Source organism: Odocoileus virginianus, chromosome 4 (genome assembly GCF_023699985.2).
Source record: "Odocoileus virginianus isolate 20LAN1187 ecotype Illinois chromosome 4, Ovbor_1.2, whole genome shotgun sequence".
Classification (NCBI taxonomy): domain Eukaryota; kingdom Metazoa; phylum Chordata; class Mammalia; order Artiodactyla; family Cervidae; genus Odocoileus; species Odocoileus virginianus.
This window is the reverse complement of record NC_069677.1, coordinates 31,542,117-31,561,321: the sequence shown is the minus strand read 5'-3', so window position 1 is coordinate 31,561,321 and position 19,205 is coordinate 31,542,117. Positions and strand designations below refer to the sequence as shown.

Here is a 19,205-nt window from a genome sequence, read left to right as displayed (position 1 = left end):
AGGAGACTGCCTGCCCTGCACACACACGCTGACACACCCCAGCACCTCCGCCCTTGAACCACTTGTATAAAACCCCCCACCAAACTCTCCTGGGTTGGGAACACACAGTTGAGGGCAAGAGTCCCCTATGTCCCCTTTCCCTGGCAAAGCATTAAAGCAATTCCTTTCTACTTCACCCCAAATTCTGTCTCTGAGTTTCAATTCAGCACTGGTACACAGAGGCCGAGCTTTCACCATCAACACCAAGGCTTGGACAAGCCTTCTTGGTTGGCAATACTCCATGCATGTTGCCACACATCTTTGCTGAGAATGGTAGGGGCAGGACAAGGATGGCTAAAAGAGAGGGATTTTCAAGGGGCCAGAGCAAACTTTGAAGGGGATAGATAAGCTCATTTTGTAAGTGTAATTATTTCACAGGTTATTTACATAGGTAGAAACACATAAACTTGTACAATGTAAGTAAGTACTTTATGTCAATTAGAGCTCAATAAAGCTGTTTTGAAAAAGAACGACATGGAAAGATGTCTTAACATACTAAATGAAATAAAATCAAGCCAGACAAAAACAAGTACACCATAATCCCCTTTATGTTAAAGCAAAACACTGATTTATGTTTATAAACACATAAAAGTGTCTAGAATATTAGGTAGCTAACAGAGACTATTATAGGAGAGAATGCCCATGTGAGTTAGAGGTAGGGGTCAATGAGTACACTATCATAACAAAATCTCAGTGACCTGAAATAACCATTTTTTTTTTTTACTCATGTTACACATCCCAAGGTGGTCAGCAGGATGCTATTTTCATTGAAATGGTTGACAGGCCTATACTTAGCAGTACCAAAGCATCCTGCTCAAAGATAGATAAAACTTATTCCTGTGAATTTTTCTTTATTAACACATACACCTCAACATTTTTTCTTAAAATTTTTCTAAAATGAGCATGTATTACTACCATAAGGGAAAAAAAAATTATATAGAACAAAAGGTCTAAGCCTGAAAAACAAAGGTGACCCAACACACAAAAGCAGAGTGCTATTTTGACCTCGATTAATGTTTCAAAATTGAAGTCTAAGTGAGATAAATGAAATCAAGACAAAAGACAGTGAAATGTGAAAAGCCACTCCTTTAGAAACTTGGTTCTTAATACTGATGCAGTTTCTTATGTTTTCCTATAAATAATAGATTACAAAATGGATGTCTGGCACAGAGTTGCTTTTAAAAGTGCATTCTCCAATTCTTGACAATGCCAAAAAAAAATTATTGGAGACTAAGGGCAAGACAGAAAAAATTACAATAAAGAAACACAAAGGAAGTGATTACCCAGATACACCCATCATCACCATCCAAGTAAGTTCTATACCACACACACACAAAAAATCACATTTTAAGATGCTCCACCACAGCAAAATGCAACCGTAAATAATAGCTTGTTCAATAAGTCCTACCACATTCACACTTATAATAGCAGTGTTTTGTAAACTAATTACAACCGATTATTTTCAACAAATTATTCTGTCAAATGAATGTTTTCTCTGGCATGTTTATAACAGGAAAAATAGCAACAGTAATAATGCCACATATGAAATCCTAATTTACGCCAACCACTGTACTAAACAAGTTATTTGAACACTAATCCTTTAAACTACGTTGAAAGCAAGATATATAGATATTTCTTAAATGTAAGAAATTGATGTTCAAATATAAAGCAATTTGTTCCAGCTCACATCCAGCAGAAAAACATGGTGCTTTTTGTCACAACAGTATGTGACCTTCTTGTCTTCACTATTTATTTACTCCCTACGCGTGCCTTCCATCCCTTATTAATCAATCAGTTATTTCCCCCAGGCACTATCCGAGGTTCTTAGAGTCGAGAGAGAATAGTATAGGATAGACTTTGCCCTTCAGAACTCAGGAACTTTAGTAGCAGTCCAGGAAGCCATGTCATCACCAGAGCTACTGACAGGGCGCTGAGAGCGGCCGAGGCACCCACTCCAGAGAGGAGGCAGAGGCAGAAGGCAGGCAGTACAGTGAGTAGGGAGTGGCCAGTCTTCTGAGAAGCACTTTGCTTGGCTGAACCTGACAATGTAAGAATTAGGCAAGTGAAGGAAGGGAGAAGGCATTCTGGGTGCAGGGGATTACATGAATATGGGGAAGAAAGCTTACAGGAGGTGCATCTGCTGCAGTGTGGCTAGTTAAGAATGTGACTGAATACGAGACAGATTCCTCAGCCACTTAAATTCACATGGCTAATCTGACCCGGCTCTCCTGCCTGCTCCCTCTCTTAGTCTCTATTCCATGGCCCCCTTCCCAGGCGTTGCCACATATTTTCATCAAAACCTTGAAGCAACCAGAACCTCCTGAGCTATCTGACAAGTCCTCTTACTGGGGCAGAGCTTCCACCATCTTCCAGGAAATATGAAGACCAGGCATACTTAAGTCAGTTACTGCCCTTGTCTCTAACCTGGGTCATGATGGTTTCTTCTAGATGCACGGAAAACTTTCCAGACTCCAGAGACCTGAACTTCCCCACAGAGGTTACCCACATGATCCCAGGAATATCCTGATTAGAGGGCCCCGTGTCCTGCAAGTACTTGGGAGTGCCAATCCTTTGGCAGTGTGGATGGTTCGGTGCTCCTGGACCTTGCCAATCTCCATCACCACCTAAGACATCCCCCCTCCACCGCAGGCCTCTTGAGCACTCCTGGAGCACTACCGCTGGGGCTGAGCCACGCTCAAGATATCATGGGAAGGGAAAACATACTCAAAATTTTAATAAGGTTTTGAAAGGTGACTGTATGCTTACTCTACGGTATACAGTGATCAAAGACTGGTTCAGAAGGGCACAACACCTAGCCATATCCTGAGAAACTAGAATTTCAGGGACAAGGACTCCTTAGGAATCCAGGAGGAAATAAAAATTACCTATGTGGAGGCAGAAATCACGTTGGCCTGACACCTGAGCACAGCAGCATGACGGCCAGAATACGCTGGAGTGGTCCTCCAGGTTTCCTGTGCATTAGAAACTCTAGGAGCCTGGCATAAAATATGGAGATCCTTGCTCCACATACAATACGGTTTAGCAGGTTCCGGAGTAGAATACCACCTATTCTCACTACTGTAGTAGGAAAGGAACTTCCTGGGACATTCTAGATTTTTGAAAAGTAAGTATGTGCTGAAAATGTAACAAAAGACGACCCAGGGATCAAGAAGGTAAAATGTCCAAAACTGGAAAAAATTTTGAAGTCCTGGAAAAAAAGAACCACATGATACTATTCTAGCACATGGACCAGGAAATTGGCTCTCATCATTAGTATAAATATCCTGGTAGTTGCATACATTTATAATTGGATTTAACCTAAATATCATGCTCTGTGGCAGAAATATTCTTCCATGTTTAAAAAAATCTTCCTCATATCTTTAACATTTAATCATTAGTAACATAAGCTCAACATATTTGGTGTTTTCGGCTGACTCCTGCCACATTAGGGTCATTTATTGGTCTATTTTCTCTCTTGCTCCTCTATGTACATTAAAAAAATACTCAAGGCATTTTTCCCCCCAAGAAATCTCCCTTCCACAAATTACTAAGTGATTCCTTTTGAAATAACAGTTAGTGTCAGAAAATGGGTGGGTGGCAAGTTTTATAGATTATCTAAAAATGCCTATTAACCAGAGGTGCACATCAGAATGAACTGTTGAGTCTGTCCTACTGATATACAAATATTTGTTTCCTTGTTCCAGCACCACTGTTTATAATAGGAAATAGTGAAAAAGTAAATATACATTATAGGGACCTAATTATAGTATACAATACAATGCAACCATTAAAAGTCAAAATAACAATAACTTACAGTATGCTCTATACAAGCAGGCATGATTCTCTAAGGGCTTCATATATGTTAACAATTTTAATTCTCGTAACTAATGTATGAGGCAGGTACTATTGCTAGCTTCATTTTACACATGGGAGAGCCAGGACAGAAACTCCTTAGGTCAAACAGGAATGGAACTGGGATTTAATCCAGACAGTCAGGCAGAATCCATGCTCTAATCTCTATGGTAGACTCCACATCTACAATATAAAGTACCTACAGTGATGGCATGGAAGGTCCTGACAGTATCAGTGAAAAAGCTAGTCTCTCAAATCAGTGACTATCACAATCCTTTTTTTCCCCTTTAAAACAAGTATTCAAAATGTTTGGAAGGACACATACCAAAGCGTTAACTGTGTAACTTACCTAGAACCAGACATCCTGGAATGTGAAGCCAAGAGGGCCTCAGGAAGCATCACTACAAAAGCTAGAGGAGGTGATGGAATTCCAGTTGAGCTATTTCAAATCCTAAAAGATGATGCTGTGAAAGTGCTGCACTCGATATGCCAGCAAATTTGGAAAACTCAGCAATGGCCACAGGACTGGAAAAGATCAGTTTTCATTTCAGAAAGGCAATGCCAAAGAACGCTCAAACTACCACACAACTGCACTCACCTCACACGTTAGCAAAGTAATGCTCAAAATTGTCCAAGCCAGGTGTCAACAATATGTGAACTGTGAACTTCCAGATGTTCAGGATGGATTTAGAAAAGGCAGAGGAACCAGCGATCAAATTGTCAACATCCGCTGGGTCATAGAAAAAGCAAAAGAGTTCCAGAAAAACATTTACTCTGTCTTATTTACTATGCCAAAGCCTTTGACTGTGTGTATCACAACAAACTGTGGAAAATTCTGAAAGAGATGGGAATACCAGACCACCTAACCTGTCTCCTGAGAAATCTGTATGCTGGTCAAGAAGTAACAGTTAAGAGCTGGACATGGAACAAGAAACTGCTTCCAAATCGGGAAAGGAGTACATCAAGGCTGTATATTGTCACCGTGCTTATTTAACTTACATGCAGAATACATCATGAGAAACGCTGGGCTGGAAGAAGCTCCCGTCAGAAGACTGACAGGAGAAATATCAATAACCTCAGATATATAGATGACACCACCCCTTATGGCAGAAAGTGAAGAACTACTAAAGAGCCTGTTGATGAAAAGTGAAAAAGAGTGCAAAAGTTGGCTTAAAGTGCAACATTCAGAAAACTAAGATCATGGCATCTGATTTCATCACTTCATGACAAACAGATGGGCAAACAATGGAAACTGTCAACTTTATTTTCTTGGGCTCCAAAATCACTGCAAATGGTGACTGCAGCCTTGAAATTAAAAGATGCTTGCTCCTTGGAAGAAAAGTTATGGCCAACCTAGACAGCATATTAAAAAGCAGATACATTTACTTTGCCAACAAAGATCCATCTAGTCAAAGCTATGGCTTTTCCAGTAGTCATGTATGGATGGGAGAGTTGGACTGTAAAGAAAGCTGAGCCCCAAAGAACTGATGCTTTTAAACTGTGGTGCTGGAAAAGACTCGAGAGTCCCTCGAGAGACTCTTGAGCTGCAAGGAGATCCAGCCAGTCCATCCTAAAGGAAATCAGTCCTCAATATTCATTAGAAGGACTGATGCTGAAGCTCAAACTCCAATACTTTGGCCACCTAATGTGAACAACTGACTCATTTGAAAAGACCCTGATGCTGGCAAAGATTGAAGGTGGGAGAAGCCGACAACAGAGGGTGAGACGGTTGGATGGTATCACCGACTCAATGGACATTGAGTTTGAACAAGTTTCGGGAACTGGTGATGGACAGGGAAGTTTGTGTGCAGAGTCAGACACAACTGAGCAACTGAACTGAACTGTGTAACCAGAGGAACTGGTTTGGAATTTAGAAATGGGAATCTTTTAATTTCTTTACAAGCATGTACTTACTAATATCATCTATGGCACACAAACTTTAAAAAAAGCATATGTATCTAGTGATATCATATTAGTGAGAAGGTAAAGGAAGGCCATGCATTTTACATTAAAAAGTTTCAATGGAGTCAAGTCAATCAACATTGTTCAAGAAGTGAAATGTACTTACCTCTAGTCTTAATTATAGTAATGTCAAGTCACTCTAGACTTCCTTGAGTTCAACACATTGGTCCAACTTCAAAATGAAGTTTCTCTCAGCCACTTCACAGGGTATATTTAAAAACATACTTCATAGCTACAGTTTTATGTCGTATTGAACACAACCTGAGTTATCTGATGACTGTGGGCCTTCATTAAGATACTACCCACACCAGACGTACAGCTTGCCATCCCTCTAAGGAATTTCACTATTCCTTGCCGTGAGGTATTCTGCTCAAGTGCCAGAGTAGGAAAACCAGATTACCACCTTGGTCAAGTAGTGTGTGTCAATTAAGTCAGTAAAAGCTTATGTGGAGGAGGAGGACCTGACAACATGAAGACTTCTCAAAATCCCATAAGAAATGTGTGAGATTCTGGGAGCCGATGTCTTCAGATGAATGATCTCAGACCGAGTTCAGTGTGACTGGATTTTTAACCTAAGAGTCGACTGCTTGAGGTATCCATTCACTGCTTAAATTCCTGCACAGCAGTCCTACCAGGGAGCCCTGCTACCAATGATTTTGATATTTCTGGTGGTGCAGTATCTCTTAAAGCAGCCTGTTTTGACACTGGATTGTATCACTTCCTAAGATGGCTTGCTTTCTTAATAGAATCATGGTGTTATTTTTCTGTGTAGATTACACTCCCCTGGTCATCGTTCTTAAAATGTGAGTCGTTTACACAATCGATCATACAAACCCAACAACCAAGAAACAGTGATAATTGTCTTTCTGTACTTTACTAAACACTTTGTGTTTAATATATTTTAAATTATAAAGAAATTACAAGGAACTCCTAAAAAAATTTAATACAAAAATATTACAAGTTAGGACAAGTAAGCATTGAGATATGACATTTGAAGAGAAGAAACATGCAGAAAAAGTAGCAGAGGGTTAACATTTCATTGTTGACAAGAGAGCTTTGGTACAGCAGAGAAAAGCACCATAAAACTACTGTCCATAGTGTCTTTTCCTCCACTGCATTTTCAAATGAATATGCTAGGGAAACAGTCAACTTTAATTTTATCTGCTATGTATTATAATAGGTAAGAAATCTGACCTATAGTAAAGTGTAAGAACTAGGAAGTTTCAAATAACCCCTTCTGTTAACTATTCAAATTGATTTGTTTCACCACAAGCTGATACAGATTATAATCCTTAGTTGTCCAACACTTTTGAATAAAGTGTAAAATGCAGAACATTAACAATCTATGCCATGCAATAAAAGTTAACCCTTTGAAAATGAAAGGCTGTCAGAAAGTTCTAGTAACTGTAGTAGGTTATCGTTTAATAAAACATGACAAGGCTATGCCTATAAGTATGCTTCAGGCATACTTTATATGCCTGTAAGTTTATGCTTCAGGAAATCGAAGGGAAAGGTAGAATACATGGAGGGTGCAAGGTTTTAAAGAAAAAAAAAAAAAAAAGACAAAAAATATGCTCAATGATTCTTTAAAAATTATTACCTCTCAGTAATTCTAAAGGAGTTGGGATTAATTAAAACTGGAAGATGCCTAGTATCTTTCCTCACAGATTATAAGATTTGTTAGCAATATATACCACTAGCTAAGGAAGAAAATTATTAAATTATAGTAGGTATCTATGAAGAAAAAAGAGCATTAAGGAAGTTGAGCACCCTGTCCTAAAAATCTTCAACTTATACACATTGTTTTGTGCTCAAACGCATGCTAATCAAGTGAATCTGTCTGTCTGATTATGTCAAACAATGTCTTTTAAAGTACAATACCGATTTTTTTAAATAATTCAAAAGTAATTGCTATTCCTTAGCTGATTAAATGCTCTATTATTCTTTAATAAAAATAGTAAATTACCCTTCATTTAAAAAATCTTATCTCCTACGAGAAGTAATAAAATAGTAAAATTTGCACTTTTATCTACGGGCTTACTTTATGTGTGTCTTGTAAAACAGTAAATTTATGAAATACAGTGGTTTGGGTTCTGATGGCAGTTGTTATGATTGGTAACACCAGCATGGGAGAAGCAACATGATGTTCTATGTTATGAAGGCTAACTCAGATCAAAAAACTTTATTCTACAAAAGAACATCGGAGCAGTAATTGCAATAAAATGTAAACAAGAAATTGTAAACAAGAGCATCCCTCTCCCTTTACTTGACTAGGAAATAGTCCATACAAACTACATAGGTATCAAAGGTTTTATATATGTACACAGCCAACATAATATCAAAATATATTTTATTCTGGACCTCTTTCAGATCTGATTCAAATTACAGTTGTCAAAGCAATACAATGCAAAGGGAAACTGCAACAACAACAACAAAAAATGTGCCTAGAAAGGATAAAAGGGTCATTGGGGACAAATCATTGTGATGTGGAACCAAAATACATCGCAAGTGTAATTAACATGGTCCAGGACAGCATAGAGTATCTGTATCAGTCTTCCTTACACAACAGTCATGAAAACTGAACAACAAAGTTCTTCAACATGTACAAAAGACTGTCATGGGCTGGTTTACACTTTTACAACAGTTTTAAAGTTAACTGGATAACTAAAGAAATGATGCAGACATTTTAATCCAGTGCTATAAGTAGGCTCACAGAATTAGACCCAAAGGATTTGTAGAAATCAAAAATTAGAACATTATAGCTACAATGTCAAAGTCAGGAAAGAAGAAAATTACTTCTGTATTTAGGGATTACAGAGCTACGAAATGCAGTCTGCGTGTTTTTGTTTTTGATGAGATGGATAAGTACATTAGACTAGATACAACATGCAGAATGTTTTCTTGAACTTATCCATAAACTCCAAAGAAAACATCATGAAACAGATTACGAGAAAATTAAAAAAAATATATATGCCCGAGTTATTCACCCTGCTTCAACACTGTCAACATAAAGGCAGAAATAAAGAATGCTATTAATACTTCAGAACTACTGATATAAGACATCAAATTTCTAAATCAGTGTATTAAAAAAGTGAACACTTCCTCTTTTTTTGCTCTCTCTTCTACACTTAACTAGATTCATGTTTTTTTTTTTTTTTTAATTGATATTGAATGTGACACGTCAGAGCTATTACCGGAAGGAGTAATTCATAACTTCCCTACTCCCCTTCCATCCCTGCTGATTCAGAAGAAAAAAACAAACAAAAAAACCAACCAGGGTCTCTTGTAGATTTGCTGCTATTCCCCAAAATGTTGGCATTTGCTGCCATGCCACAATGTTGGTCCACTGAAACAGGATTTCTATGGAAATTGTCAACAGTAATTCACCAAATGCAAGTACCGTTTTTAGCATGCGAGAAAAAAAATGCAGGTTCTACAGAAATGTACAATGTGCTTAAGAAAATGAAAACTGTTTTGAAAAGAGTAAATAGCACTGCATTTGAGATTTATTTTTTCTGCTTATCTAGTAAAACTTAACATCTTTGCTGACATAGAACGGTCATTTCTGATTCCTTTAAACAGCAAAAATGCATTCCTCTTCAGGCCTCTATTCAGTAATAGTTTACATTACTCTTAACAAAATCATTCTACATAAACAGATAGCTCCTTAAAAATAGTACTCTCTCATTAAATCTAATTTGACAGAAGTAAGTTTAAGGAAAAAAGGAGTGCTTTATAAGTTAAGTGAAAAAGTACAAATCTTTGGCCTTTCTCTTGACATTTCTATATGTCAAAAAGCAAAAAACCTTCATGTAATTCAATCTAATGATTACTTTTTGCACCATAATTTGTTTTTTACACCACAAAAGGAGGCACTTTCAGTATCTGTAAAAGGTGTTTAATCCTAAAACATACTTACCTAGAGAATAATTAAAACAGAATTCAGTACACCCTAAGACCTATTAGGAAATCAAAAGTTATCACTTCTAAAAGTCACATCAAAGTTAATGATGGTACCTGATCAATGACAGTAAACTGAGAATGGAACAAAGATAAGAATTTACGGGATATCCTACATGAAGAATAAAAAAAGATATTCCTTTATGATGTTCAAGAATGACAGCTGCTCTTTCTTTATTCTATGTTAATCAATGAGTATTCTATTCATTTTAAGTTTTCCTTTCTATTTTTCCTTATAAGTGTCTTACAGTAGCCTATACAACAATGACATATAATGAACACCACAGAAAATCTACTGGAATCAATAGATCTTCAGATAAGTTCTTAGATTGGGCAAAAAGAAAAAAAAAAAGGAAGGAAAAAATAAGCAAGAACCCCAAATATAGAACTTTACAGGCTGTGAAACTTGGTCTCTTATAATCATGTTACTGCTCAAATTAGAGGCAATCTTACTTTTGTCTACTGGAGCAGCATCGTGGCACATCAGCAGGCAATGATGATGTTGAGAACAGCAGCAAAAAAGAAATAACTGTATGCTCACAAAGAACCCAAGCCTACAAAATGGATACCTTTCTGATAGTTTATACTTAAAAGACCCACGACTTCAGGATAATAAAGCTCTGTATTTATAATTTTTTATATGTTCTACTGTGGCTATTATGCTTAAGTAAGATACCTAAAGATGAAACAAACAAACAAACAAACAAACAGAGACGATGACAACACCATAAACATGTAGCTGTCGATTTTGGCAGCTATACTGCAGAACTTCGTGACTATCTTTAATCAGCTGGGGAAAAAAGGTCAATAACTGTATGCAAATGAATAAATTGTCCATATCAAAATACAAAAAGTACTATCAATAACCACCTCTGACTTTCAGATTTAAATTCAGTGCAATTGACAAATGCATCGCTAAAGGAAAATGCAGCTTAAACATACTCAAAACATTTGTGTCTATTCCTGGGAGCACATTTAAAAATTATTGCACAGATTTTTAAATTTTTATTTATTTTTTTTTAAAACAACAACAGAGGTCAACCACAGATGTGGGCCTCCAGCAATAAAAGCAGGATTTCAAGTGCCAGATACTCAGCATATTAGGTTTCCTACGTAAGTCACAGGGTAATAATTCTAAATATCTATAATGTGATCCAAAACCCTAAAAACAGCTGGCACAAAACCATCATGAATGACTGCCTCTCTGGATGTAAATTTTAAAAAATATTATTACAGTATCTTAGTCCCCACTAACAACAACTGGGGAACATATAACAATGTATTGTGAAATTAAGTGTATTTATTCTCTTTACCAATAGCAAATGCTATCCTACCTTAGTAAAACCAAGACTTGCTTCAATCAATGCTGTTTTGTAAAAATAGCAAAACAACAAATGCTGAAAATCAAAGCTGCATTACTTGGGTTAAATCAGTTTCTACTTAAAACATAGGTTAAAATTTTAGCAGTAAAAGCTTCAAATAATTAGTGACAGAAATAGTGTTATAAATTTGCTAAGCTTGATAATAAATGATATTCCTTAATTAAAAGTTTTGTGATAGTAAATTTGACAACTATTCTCTTCAAAACTGACACTTCTGAATTATTACATTAATCATGACAAACCCTGCTAATCACACATATAAACATAGCCCCATGCTATCATTTGTAAATTCTGTATATTTTAGCTTTTAGTTGCATGAGCACAAGAGGAGGTTTGATCTGATACCTATACCTTTAAGAAAATACATGATATTATAAACAGAGTAAAAGACATGATATAGTAGTGATTACTAAAAAAACAAAACATAGCAGCTTAAATCTAACTATATTTGAGAAAATGTAGTCACAAGTACCACAAATGCAGAATCAGAGCAGCTGGGAGGTTAGTGCAATTATACCTTTTTTAAAATTTTGAATCACTGCTATTTAAGAACACCTTGAAGCAAGTCTTTCGTTTTAAAGATTGTTTTTAAACTAAGGTAGCAAACATTTTGCCATGTAATGGCAGTGTTATATGCCGTTATCTTGCTTTGTATAAAGAAAAATAACATGAGAGATTTTTAATACTGGAGTTTGGTTACATTACATATTTAAGCTTCTACACAGAATGATGGACACTTTGGAGAAGCTACTCCTTATCCAGAAACATTTTAATCTCTTTAAAAACAAAGTAAAAGAAACAAACAACAAAAAAAAACCCAAACCTACTTTGCTCCTTTTCACAATAGTGCACATTTTTAACCATAATTTAGTTATGGCTACAAAACATCAGAAGATATTTTTATGCATCTTCTCTATGGTATTAAAAAAAATTTTGTGCCCTTCTAGTCTTTAATTGGCAGAAATATGTCCCAAAAAAGAAACTATTGCATTTAAGCCACATCACCAAAAAAACAAAACAAAACAGAAAAACCCCACAACAGAAAAACAAAGCAAAAGCAAAAACAAAAAACAGAGCATAATACCCTTTTACTGATGTGTCTTACAGATTGACATGACCAAAGTCATATAGTTCCATTTAATTTCCAATTTCCCCTTCTACAACATGCACCAATTGAATATATGCTCTGGGAGCCATAAATGTACCAAACATCTATCTCTTCAAAAGAATGCATTAAAATATTTTTAAGAATTTTTTTGTTTAAAAGGTGAAAAAAAATATAAACAAGAAACTGATTCACTCCCTTACTTCATGCATCCATAAACTAAACCAAAAAAAGTTTAAAAGCAAGAACAAACTACTGCTGCAAGTTTTGTAAGTCCGTTTTCTCTGTACATACAAACTGCTAAACTACTGAAGGGAAAAAAGAATATAATCCATGGTGTCTGCTGATTCAAAGGGGATAAACAAGGCTGTCATTAGTATCCAAAAACTGGTACATGTATGGGCTGCTTTTATAACGCATATTTTTTCTCTCTTCTGTTTTTCATATCCAAAACTTCTAAATGCTATTTTAGGGGCACAGCAGATTAGATTCCAGCACTTGGTGAACAGAATTCACAAGCTGTGACAAAATTCTGTCATCTTCAGGGTGCAATTTTGTTTATATACACTGTATGTATATATTTCTCTTAGATTTGGCTGTAGTGGACTGGCCATGGTTCAAGAGGGACTATAGCAGTACTTGGGTCGGGGACAGTCATTTTGGCTATATACACATTCATAGTCGGTCCATGGCTTCCAACTAGTAGCGCTATTTCCGAAGGTCTAATACACAAACCTGTAAGAAATTAAAATAATCAACCAGTGTGTAAAGAATTTCATTGTACGTTTTAAACTTTTTTACAGTACAGTTTGGAATCTATTTCTTAGTTCCAAGTTCATGAAACTGATAAAAGTAATCACAGCAATGGACATAAACAATCAGATAACCTACGTGAAAGAAGACAGAGGAAACAATCATGGGCTCTCACTACAGAAGAACCATGGCTAAAATTTCTAAGATTTGCTTTCTGTTAATTAAAAAGTAGAAATAAATACATTCAAAATAGACCATTTTCTATTATATGTCTTCAATTTTAATGAAAGATACTACAGATTATATTAAGGTATCACTTCAGTAAACAGCTAATGGCTATACTCCTTCCATCTTCCCTTCTCTTTCAGAACTCTGGAAGCCACAACGAGTATTTCTGTAAAGACATTGCCAGCCTCACCCTGAAAGCCTCTTGGTATCACACATTTCTCAGTGTAGACCCTGAGTGCCTCTATTGCCCCCTTCTAGCACTCTTCTACAAGAGAAGGTTAACAATAGGCGTTAAAAGTTCAAATCTCTCTCATAAAGATACCATGCTATACTTAATTTCACTGATGAAGTTTTACAGTCCATTTCTTGATCTTGAAGGCACTCTTTGGCAAAAATACCCTAAATTATATTTACATTATTTGAATGAAACGAATATGAAAAGTATAGAGCCTTCAGTAAAAAAGATCAATACCCGTATCATAAAATTTATCTTATAAAGAACACTTTGGGAGTCACTACCACAACAAGCCCATTTATTCACTATGCTCTCTCTCTCACGCATTTACCCCTCCGGAAAACCTCATTATACTTACTGAACCATCTGATGCACTGGCTCCAACCTTGTCTCCTGCTGCATTCCAACAAACTTCAAAAATTCCACCTGTTCCCCTATAGCTGTGAACTAGAGCACCTGTCTAAAATAATGAGAAGCAGAAACTTAAAAATGATAAATTATTATGTATGTTCAAATGCTGAGGTCAAAATATCATATGGCTTTATTTCCAACAATCCAATGCAAGATTTAGCTTCAACTTGAAACACAAGTTCTGAAATACCAGAAACGTAATATGATGATCCTTTCACAAAATGGTAGCACTAACCTGCTCTCAACAGATCATTCTCACACACACACACACACACACACACACAAATTTCTCCAGTACTGATAACCATTTTTAGCTAAGGTATCCTTTTGGCCTCTTTGACACCAGAAGCACCCCAAAGCTAGAAGAATTATAAAAAAGCTAAAAAAGCATATGTACATTATTACTAAAAGATATTTTAAAAGAAGCATATAAGCAGGAACACTACCAATTTCATCATCAATTTAGCCAATTTATAAATACAACTCAATTACTGTATTCCTTTGGTAATGGTAATCAAAATCATTCAGTTGCCATTCAATAATTTAAACTCAATACAAAAATATATTCTCTTAGGAAACAAGTCATTAAACAGGTCAAAGGTAAGAGGTTCTCCTATGAGAAACTGAAAAACATGCTTCTGGTGTTCTGTTCTGACAAACAAGAAAAGTATGTGTCAGCTTCATGGTGACCTAAAAAATTCAAACTAGAAGTATCAGAACTATCTAAAAACGACGTAGCAGCAAGACACATATCTTGTAAACACCATCTGACAGAGCCAGCCCTAAGTTAATCACTAAGCTGGGAGACCATTTTTCCTTGTTTTCCTGTTCAGTCTGGAAATACTGCAGAAACCACAGATGCATGGATACAGTTGATCACATTGGGAAGACTCTACTGTTTTTTCTCTCTTACCTAAAATTTCTCACAATCTAAGAGATTAATGAAAAAGTATGAGTATAGCAGACATTAAATATCTACAATTATTAGGAGGGAAAGGAGTGGCGTCAACAAAATCTAAAATAAGCTCATGTACAGAGTAAAATCTGTAGAGTCAACTGTGGGGTTTAAAAAAGAACCACACTTTCTTTCAATAGTACTTACCAATTTCTAAGCTTAACTTGGGCTACAATTGAGCCAAAACAGCAAGGTCAATAAGCAAGAGCTATCTACACTAAAACTGCGTAGGGTTCTGAGCACTCACTCAGAGATCTGATCTGTCAGATGATCCGGTGACATATTAACCGAGTAATGGGAAGAAAAAAAAAAACTACACACACACACGTATATATCACACATGTCACTCAGAGATCTGATCTGTCAGATGATCAGGTAACATATTAACCAAGTAATGGGAAGAAGAAAAAAAAACTACACACACGTATATATCACACATGTATATGAACAAAAAATAATGACTTTTTCCTGCAATGAAATCTCACAAGATGCATTTTATTATTTTCAAACTTAAAAGAAAAAAAAAAGGCATTTTGATACACAACAGTGAAACAACAAAACAGTATGGATAGCTGTTCAAATGTCTTTAAAAGTCTAACAGCATCATCCCTTAGAATTCTACAGTTCTCTACCCAAATTTTATTTTAAATTAATGTACTCAAAATAGAACAAATGAGTGACAGAAAATAATACAATAGGCAGATTATCTATAAAGTCTCTGCTATTCAATCAAAACTAAAGACTGGGACTTTTCTGGTAGTTCAGTGGTTAGGACTTGGTACTTCCACTTCACAGGGCAACGGTTTGATCCCTGGTCAGGGAACTAAGATCCCGGCAAGCAGGGAAATAATTAAGATTAGAGAGCTCAGCAGGGTTGATGAAGTGAACATCAACATGCCAAAATCTGTAATGTTCCAAACATGAGTAACCATTAGTAAGTAAAAGGAATACATGTTTTAAAAAATGCTATACATAGTAACAATAAAATCCATAAGGTACCTCAGAATAAATTTTTAATAAAAGAAGATCTTTATGAAGAAATTATAAAGCTCTACTAAAGGGGAAAAAAGAGCCTTAATAGGGAGACTTACAAAGTAACACTCATTAAAATTATACCGATAATTCAGGGACAGGTAGAGTCACATAACTGCTATTGAAGAAAACAGTATATGGCATGTAAATCTAAAACACTGAAAAGATGAAAAAGAATGAAAGCACCAAACTGTTTTCTCCATTTTTAAGAAAAGATCTCTGTATCACTGTCCCTAGAAATGTAGTATTATAGTTTTTAAGTTTCTCTCTGACAAATTTTGTATTGAATCATAAAATCCTGTCCTTTAGTACATTTTTTTACCTGCTCATATATACCTTCTTCAAAGATAATTCTTTTAGAAAATAAATTACATCATTTATCTAAATAAATGCATCTTAAATTCTTATACTTTATGAGAATTGCAAATATGCAAAATCGTTGAAAAAATAAAACAAAGAATTTAAATTTATTTCTAAATTTTGGTCTGTATTATGAAAATCTCACTTCAGATGGTTTTGATCTTTACTAAGCTATAAAAAATGCCACCAAAAAATATTCATTTAAAAACTAAGAACTGAATCAATAACACAAAAGGAATGACGATCAAAATTGGGGAAAAAAATTTTGTTTAGACAAGCGCTTCTTACTCATATAAAGATATGTGACTCTTCAAATAACCCAGACATACCTGTGTGTTCCAGATGTGCACACACTTGTCAAAAGAACCACTTGCCAGATACCTGCCATCAGGACTGAAAGCTACACTGTACACAGGCTCTTGGTGTTTTGTCAAAGTATGGATGCAAATTCCTCGGTCTACATCCCATAATCTAACAGTAGAATCAAAGGATGCACTGACAAAGGAGGGGATAAAAAAAAGATTTTATAAGTAATGAAATTCCCAGTCCCACCCCCAAACTACAATCACTGTCTTTCCTTATAGCTAGCCACAAATTCCTTATGAGAAGTAGACCGTGATGTTAGGAAGAAAGTGTTCTGGAAACAAGCTAAAAGGAGAAGAGGCAGCTTTCATTAAGGGCATCTCCAAGTCTGTATATTGGAAAACATAAATGAGCTAATTATATTTCTCTATTCTTTAAATAACTCCTTTATTTTGTTTTATTCACAAAACACTACATTGAATATATACTTATTATTTATTTTGATGCTGAAAAAACTTTATTGCATTATGCCTCGGTTACTTGGGTTTTAATCAATATTTGATATTATCAGTAAACATTTGCTACCTCCAGAAACAAAATCCATTATGAGCTGAAATAATAAAACTATATGTCTAAATGTTCCCATTTAAAAAAATACTCCTTGCAGGATACATTCCCATTTTACTGAATTTTCCTAATTTTCTGCCATAATATAAGAAATCTTTTTTGTAAAAGACTCATAAAGGAAAAGCAAAGCAGAAATGTTACCTTGCTAACATAAGGTTGGCATTTGGATTGCTTGTCCCTGGCCCTGTAGGACTCCATTTGATAGTATAAATTTCTTTATTATGTGCTTGCAAATCATGGACACAGTTGTCTTGTTTCATACTCCATATCTAAACAAAAAAGAAAAGTGTGTGTAAATTATCTTTCCACAAAAAGGATACGTTCATAATATGATCTTGCCAGTCCAAAACAGGTGGCATAACCATAACAATAATTATAGAGATCAAGAGAATATATGCAAAGAAATTAAAATGTAGTAGAATATATTTGTTTTTTAAAAATGACAAATTAGCTTCAAGACCATTCTAAATAATCAGTATTGTGAGGCTTCAGGATTCAATAAATTGTAGTTTTAAGATTAGTTTTGAAAGCTTCAGATGGTACAAATATCAACATTCAGTAATTTCCTTGGGTAATGATGCTACAATATTAAAGGCATTAGCTTTTATGCTGTCCTTTGAAAATAAAGATATACATTATAAAGTTCCTCTTAGGATTCAGAATCTGGAACTATATCGATAGGCAATAAAAGCAAAAAAAAAAAAAAAAAGCAAGAGGGACTATATACAATTAAAAAGTTTCTGCACAGCAAAGAAAACAGTCAATAAGGTAAAAGGGCAACAACCTATGGAATGAGAGAAAATACTGCAACCCATATATCCAATAAGGAGTTAACTTTCAAAATATGTAAGGGAATCCTACCACTCAACAGCAAAATACTAGTTTAAAAATGGACAAAGGACTTGACATTCCTGCAAAGACGACACACAAATGGCCAACAGGTTATATGAAGAGATGCTCAATGTCACAGATAATCAGGGAAATGCAAATCAAAGCTACGAGATATCACTTCACAACTGTCAGATGGCTACATACATTTTAAAAGTTTTGTCAAGAATATAGAGAAATTGGAACCCTTATAAACTGCTGATAAATGAATACAAAATGGTGTAGCCACTATGAAAACCAGTATGGAGGTTCTCCCTCAAATTTTAACAACTATCCCTATACGAACCAGCAATTCCACATCTGGCTATATACATAAAATATATAAAATGAAATCAGGATCTTGAGGTGGTATCTGTACTCCCATGTTCACTGCAGCATTATCCAGAAAAGCCAAAACATGGCAATGACCTAAGTGTCCAACAATGGATGAATGGATAAAGGAAAAGATGTGTATACACACAATGGAGTCTATTTAGACTATGTTAATCCTGCAGTATGCAATAGGACAACACGAATAAATTTTAAAAACAAACATTGCATGATTCCACTTACATGAGGTATCTAAGAATCAAACTCATCAAAGCAAAAAAAAAAAAAGAACGGCCAGGGTAAACAGTAAGGTCAAGGTCCTATAGTATACAGCACAGAAATCATACTCAATATCCTATAATAAACAATAATGGAAAAGAAGAAAAAAAGAATGGTGGTAGCAAGGAGTTGTGGTGGAGGTGGGTTGCTATTCAAAAAGTATAAAATTCAGCCCCACAGGAGATCTGCCATACAACACTGTGTTCAGATAACAATACTGTATAGTACCATTTAAAAATCTGTTAAAAAGTAAATCTCATCTGTTCTCACCATAATAAGATTTAGAAATTTTAAATGATCCATATAGAAAAAAAAAACACTAAAAAAAGCAATAATTAAAGTTAAAATGGTAAACAGAAAACACACTTTTCTCAAGTTGAAAACATGTTTATTACTCAATACAGACTAAAAACTCGTATTGTTTTTGAGCAAAAATTAAGAGAAATCTGTATCAACAGTATTTCTGACAAAATCACTCAATAAAGACAAGAGGGAAAATCTTGCCAAATATAAAAACAAACACAC

General features: G+C 35.3%; 1 protein-coding gene across 3 annotated transcripts in view; it reads right to left on the bottom strand.

Annotated features, from left to right (window-relative positions):
* Nucleotides 1–8,186: 8,186 nt before the first annotated feature.
* Nucleotides 8,187–19,205, bottom strand: part of TBL1XR1 (TBL1X/Y related 1) — a 168,646-nt gene continuing 157,627 nt past the window's right edge. For all 3 annotated transcript variants that reach the window (XM_020886668.2, XM_070466385.1, XM_020886669.2), the window contains 4 exons: nucleotides 17,346–17,473; nucleotides 16,604–16,769; nucleotides 13,875–13,976; nucleotides 8,187–13,035 (listed from right to left, as the gene is read on the bottom strand). In XM_020886668.2, the coding sequence (XP_020742327.1) occupies nucleotides 13,009–13,035; nucleotides 13,875–13,976; nucleotides 16,604–16,769; nucleotides 17,346–17,473 (423 nt within the window). In that variant the 3' untranslated portion in view covers nucleotides 8,187–13,008. The remainder of the gene's footprint in view (nucleotides 13,036–13,874; nucleotides 13,977–16,603; nucleotides 16,770–17,345; nucleotides 17,474–19,205) is intronic.